Genomic DNA, 5,958 nt, shown 5'->3' on the forward strand with positions numbered 1-5,958 from the left:
GAAAGAAGAAAATAAAGTAGAATAAATAAAATAAATAAATATATATATATATATATATATATATATACATACCAAGAGGGACACTAAATGGACAACTAAGTGGTCCTCCTTGTGAACATTTTCCCCTCCTCAAATAAGCTTGCGCAACACATATCAGACGACTTTGCGCATTCCTTACGCCACCCGGCGAGTTACAGCATAATGGGTAGCGACTTTGTGTGCAAGTGGAGCAGCTAGCCGTTTTTACCAAGTGCAATTTTTTTTTTTTTTTTTCCATATTGACGAATGGCTAGCTAGGTAGCCAAAATGTCAACAACTGTCTATTGTAACTTATAAAAAAGGCCAAGTCAAAGTTGTCTTTTTCTCTGCAGCGAAGCGGTTTTAAGAAACATTTTTTATGCGTTCACCATTTGTTAATTATTTTTCATTTTAACATTCTGTACATTTTTTTTTTTTTGCATTGCCTTTTTTTTGTAACTGTGCTCACTTTTAACCTTCTCCGTCCACCACTCTGTAGCTGCGTATTCTTTCCGCTTCGTAAGGGCACACTTAAAAGTTGTTTTTTTGTCTGGAAAAGAGTTCCATCCACTGCGCTGCGTAAACCGTACAACAATTACCTCCTCTCCACCATTACCCCTATTCTCTGTTGTGTCGGAAAAATGGTCACGCTGAACAGCACAACACCCCAAGTTGTGATCGAATCGTCAGGAGTCCCGACCATACGAACAAGTAGTATCACCTCCCCCGTGGTGTTAACCACGCCCCTGGGAAAAAACATGTATAGCAGCTATTCATACAGTAACCCAGCCTCGAGTTCGTACAGCTCTTCTCACCACAATGAGTGTAAATACAACTGGGATAGGGTGTCTACCAAGCCATCACACAGCACTCAACATGGAGAGTACATAAAAACGTTTGAGGTGCCCACAGGGATGTACTACGAAGCGATGCCCTTAATAAGGAACACAAACAACATTTTTGAAGTAACTCCGTCCAAGGAAGAATTAAACAAAATAAATTATAATCCCAGGATAGAGGTTTACTCCACTTGCAATTTTGTAATTATAATGATGGACTTACCAGGAGTGTCTAAGGAAAATTTAAAAGTCGAATTAGAAAATGGAGTGCTAAAAATATTCGGCCACAAGTACAAAGTACCATTGGAGGAACTACAAACGGAACATGAATACCACACGAAAATAATTGAAAGAGTTGGCGAGTACTATTTTTGCAAGATGTTTCAGATGCCTCCAGCATTTTCCGAGGGGCAGAGTATATCCTGTACGTTGCGCGATGGCGAGCTGACTCTCAAAATGTTGGCCTCTGAGTTGCAGGCGCATAAGAGAGTCGTTGAGGTGCAGTCCTAGTGGAGAGAGGTAGGCGCCCGAGCATACGTAAGCGAATGCATACATCCATGTGTAACAACCCTGGAGGGGTATTTTTTTTTTTTCCCACACAAAAGCTGCACCTGTGTTACATACATCTGCACCTTTTTGGCACACCCATGTGCGTGCCCTTTTTTTTTCATATTCACTTTGAGGACGATTTTTTCCATTCCATCCCCCCCCCTTTTCACGGGTGGGCGTTCATTCGACTGAGCTTCCCCAAACAGCAACACAGAACAAAAAAACAAACCATTTTGAAAGAAGTCTGTAGTGTGGGAGTTTCACAGGAGTGCATACGTACGGGTGCATATGAAGCAGTGCAGGTGGATAGGTCCATGGTTTAAAAAAAAAAAAAAAGGTCTACCACAGGGAGGTACTCGCGGTGGTAATACCCCCTTACTGCAGAGTAAAGCACACCACATCGTGCCTCATTGCAATCTTACCCCGCGTTTAATGCTGCCCATTTCCCTGTGAACCGTTCCGACTTCACCAAATTTTGAAGCAGAATTCTTTTCCTGAGCAAATTAAACTTATCTCGAATTAGTTGGTGCTTCTGGTAGCATAACTGGATGTCCTTCACCAAAGTGTTGTTTTTTTCAATCAGCGCTTTGCTCATACTTTGAATAGACGCATGAGACTTCACAAATTGAATAACGTCCACTCCTAGCGAATGGATAATCCTTTTTTTAATCTTCTCAAATTTATTTTCATAGTAAGAATTCAAGTCCAGGATGAAATAGTACACCTTTACGACTTGTTCAAGGAAATTTATTTTCCCTTTTACATCGCTAGGAAGTGAGTCTAAGTTGATTTTTTTTTTAAAAAATAATCCTTCACATGTATGTAATCATTTTTTACTTTGATTAATTTTTTGAGTAACATGGTGCAGGGTACATTGTCGTATTTTTTGGAGTCTCCCTTAAGGACGTGCATCTTAATATCATTTATTAGTTCCTCTTGGTTTACTTGTTCGATGGTACTTCCAACACCGCAGTTGTATTTTTTGCAAGCGGCGGGAATGCTTTTTTCACACGTTTGATTTTTTCTGTGAATGTCGTTTCCGTCCTCATTGTCATTACTACTGTGTAGGATGACAAATACGTGTTTTAAAAAATCGATCTCTTCTGTGCTGTGCGTGTTGGGAGTGTGTTCCCCATTAAGTAGAGATCCCTTTGTGTTGCCCACACTGTGCAGTGGTTGGTTAACTGTAGTGGTGCTTCTTCCGTTGGAGATGAACCTACCATGTGTTAGGTATGAAGACTCTCCTTTGGCGTTTTCTACACCATGTTTGCCCCACACCATGGCAGCACTTCTGGGAGTGAGTTCCCCCACGTAGTTGCTGTCACTGCAGTAGGGCAATCGCGGGGAAGAGTTAGCACCAACGCTACCACTATACATATGGGTGATTATTTTCCTGGATCCCATTGTATGTACACCGCTTCTCAACATACTCGCCCCTTTTGCACGAGCATCACGATTAAGAAACACATTCAGGAGGACCCCCTTTCCTTGGTAAAAAATGAAACTCTTCTTAATCAATGAATTCATATAATCATTGCAGCGTGAATTCACATAAAGAGAAAGCATGTTCGCATACATGTTCAGATCTATCGAGTTGTCATCTACCACTTGGGTACTGACATAAAAATTTCTCAGTTTTGCTTGTCCAGGGAGAGGGCATACCGGTTTGCATTTTTTTTTCTGCCTTACTAGCAAATGAGTTTTTTTTGTTGCCTGTGAATTGAGATTTGTATTTCCCGGCCTGATGACAGTCCTAAATTTGAAGCAGTCATATATGAGGAATAATTTTTTAAACACTGACGAGGTGAAGAAGTTAATGTTCCTGCTCATGAATAGTTTTTCTTTTCTTTGGCTGTCCAGATTTATGTAGTGTGTGAAAATGAAGTACACGTCGCTGGGGGGGGGGGTCCCCCGGGAGGCGATGCCGCTGGTGATGATACCGCTGCTGCTGCTGCCGCTTCTCCTTCTGCTTTCTTGCACGACTACGGGGTGAAGGACGTACTGCACATCGTAGAGGGCGCTGGACTGCAGGCGGTCAAAGTTGTCCGGAGCTCCCCCCAACTGGATAGCGGCATCACGTGTGCCGCCCCTTCTGGTGGCATTTCCCACGGCGCTTCCCCCTCCGAAGAGCCCCGCGAAGGTCTCATGGTTCAACCGCTTCGTATGGTCCAACAGCAGATACGCGTAATAGTCAAACTGGTAAAAGCTAATAGCTGCCTTAAAAATGGTGGTGCTCATGTAAAGGCCATTCTTGCACATCTCGTGAATTAACTTGGCGGACAAAAAGTTTTTCAAATGGATGAGGTAAAATATTGTGTTCACAAATTTGATCCACACTAAGTGGAGATGAATGACTTTTTCATTATTGAAACAAAGCAAGCTGTGACTATTCAGGACAATAATTTTTATGTTACTCATTCCGGTGTAGTATGAATCAAACTGCATGACACTTAGAGGATGACACTGTAGATTTACTTCGTCGTTTATTTGCTTTTCCAAAATTTCTTTGTCATTTTCGTAGCAGGAGAAGAAGTCATCTCGTTCGGTGATGTCCCCGTCAGAGGTGTCTGCTGATTGTGAGGAGTGCTTATGCTTCCCCTTCTCATTAGTGTCACTCTCACTCTTTTTGGTGAACCTTTCTTTAAATACGGCCTTCTTCTTCTTCTCCTTCTTCTTCTCCTTCGTCTCCTCCTTTGTCTCCTCCTTCTTCTCCTTCTGCGTCCTTGGGCTCGTCAATTTGATGGCGTCAATTTTGCGCTCCCCCAAGTTTGCGCCGCTTTGGCTCTGTTCATTGTGGGAGTCCCTCCGGAGAAAGGCGCCAACACCGCCACGCTCACCACCATCACCACCATCACCACCATCACCGCCATCACCACCATCACCGCCAACACCGCCAACACCGCCAACACCGTTGTCATTGTCACCCCCCCGGTGGTAGGCCTCCTCCATGTGCGAGCACTCCCTGACTGCACCCCTCTGGGACATCTTACCCATGAGAGAAGCCATCTCATAACTTCCATTCTTCACACGCCGATAGTACTCATCGTATCGATCTCGATTAATCAAATTAGCCAACCCCGCCGAAGTCAGATTTTCGAAAATAACATTATCGTTCAAATTGAAGATGTTAAAAAAAAAGGATTTTTTTTTTTTCTTCATGGACAAAAAATTCATCGCTTTCTTCAACGTGTTACCACTGTCGGTTTCGCTGTGCCCAGTTGTTGGCATGACGATGTGGGGAGTAATAAAATAGTTTAGCAGGACGAAGGACACATACCCGAACTTATCCGCGACGGCGATGAACAGCAGATGGTTGCAGTAAAGAAGGCCAATGCTGCGGTAGGTGGAGCTCCTCAGGCAGTTCACCACGTAGGGAGCGTAGGAAAAGGCGCCCCGGGCTCGACGATCATTTGGGAGGCGATCATTTGTGTGATAACGAAGACCACGAACACTGCCAGTGACGCTCCCTTCACCGCCGTTCGCATCACCGCCGTTCGCATCACCGCCGCTTGCATCACCGCCGCTTCTCCAGGTGGCCCCGCCCCCAGCGTGCTGCTCCCCACGATCGAGACTCACCCACACGTCCTTTGCCCTGTACTCCCTCACGGAGACCCCTCGGAAGTGATCATAGTAGGCGAGGAAATCCTCCGCATATTCCTCATCAAGGCCTTCACCATCACCGTGCTGCCCATCGGAACGCTCCCCAATGGTGCCTCCGCCTTTTCCTACTCCCCTCTGCCGAATCCTGTTCAACTCGTGCATTAGGAAGTAGCTCACGTACCACTCACTCGTGATTATCGGGGTGTATATTAATATGAGTCCATCCTTCAAAAGAACAAAGAGGCAGGTTTCTATCCATGGGATATTTTCACTAGGGGCACCAAAGCAGTAATCTACTACGAGATTTTTGTACTTGTTCTTTTTAGCTAGCTGTTTCTTTTCCTTGCTTAGGACGTGGTCAGAGGCGAAATCGGTTCTACTTCTTGGTGAGACCACCGCTAAATCGGTACTTATGGGATGGTTGCTAGAAGCGTTTTTTCCCACCCCATCTGTGTCTACTGCGATTATGTTGATGTGTCCGTCTTGGCCATTTTGGCCTTGTACGAAATTTACTTTATCGTGATTGGGACAAGCTTCTACCCCTTGTGTGTTGTTCCCATGGTACTGTGGAAGGCCCCTCCTCTGCATCTGTTCAGTGGTACTTGGACCAGACACCACGTCTCGCAAGTGGAGAGACGAATTGATCTCCTCCATTTTGTACAACTCCCTTTTTATGTCTTCCAAATTCTCCTTCTTCAATTTTCGCTGGATAACCTCCACGTCAGGAATGACTATTTTTATTTCCTCCCTGGCTTCCCCCTCTACATTAATTAGGCGAATTACGGACTTAAATTTAAAAGGGGATAATTTGGATACCTCCACATGCTCATACGTCAATATGGACACTACATGGTCCGATTTATGAAACCATTCTGCTTTAATAATTTTTCTCTTCGATGGAATGGTCAAACGTTTGTTGTGTAATAGGTACTCTCCTAGAATGAGACTTTTA

The 5,958-nt window shown here is 44.3% G+C and overlaps 2 protein-coding genes across 2 annotated transcripts in view; one reads left to right on the plus strand and one right to left on the minus strand.

Moving 5' to 3' along the window:
• Positions 1-659: 659 nt before the first annotated feature.
• PCYB_131980 (heat shock protein class I) lies at positions 660-1,364 on the plus strand (the record flags this gene model as incomplete). The annotated part of the gene is made up of 1 exon (XM_004224222.1): positions 660-1,364. A coding segment is annotated over one exon (705 nt), but the record flags the coding sequence as incomplete, so codon positions are not given.
• Positions 1,365-2,186: 822 nt separating this feature from the next.
• Positions 2,187-5,958, minus strand: part of PCYB_131990 (hypothetical protein) — a gene marked incomplete at both ends in the record, with an annotated part of 4,510 nt that continues 738 nt past the window's right edge. The window contains one exon of the mRNA XM_004224223.1: positions 2,187-5,897. Within this exon, the coding sequence (XP_004224271.1) occupies positions 2,187-5,897 (3,711 nt within the window). The remainder of the gene's footprint in view (positions 5,898-5,958) is intronic.

This window comes from Plasmodium cynomolgi, chromosome 13, assembly GCF_000321355.1.
Source record: "Plasmodium cynomolgi strain B DNA, chromosome 13, whole genome shotgun sequence".
NCBI classification, from domain to species: domain Eukaryota; phylum Apicomplexa; class Aconoidasida; order Haemosporida; family Plasmodiidae; genus Plasmodium; species Plasmodium cynomolgi.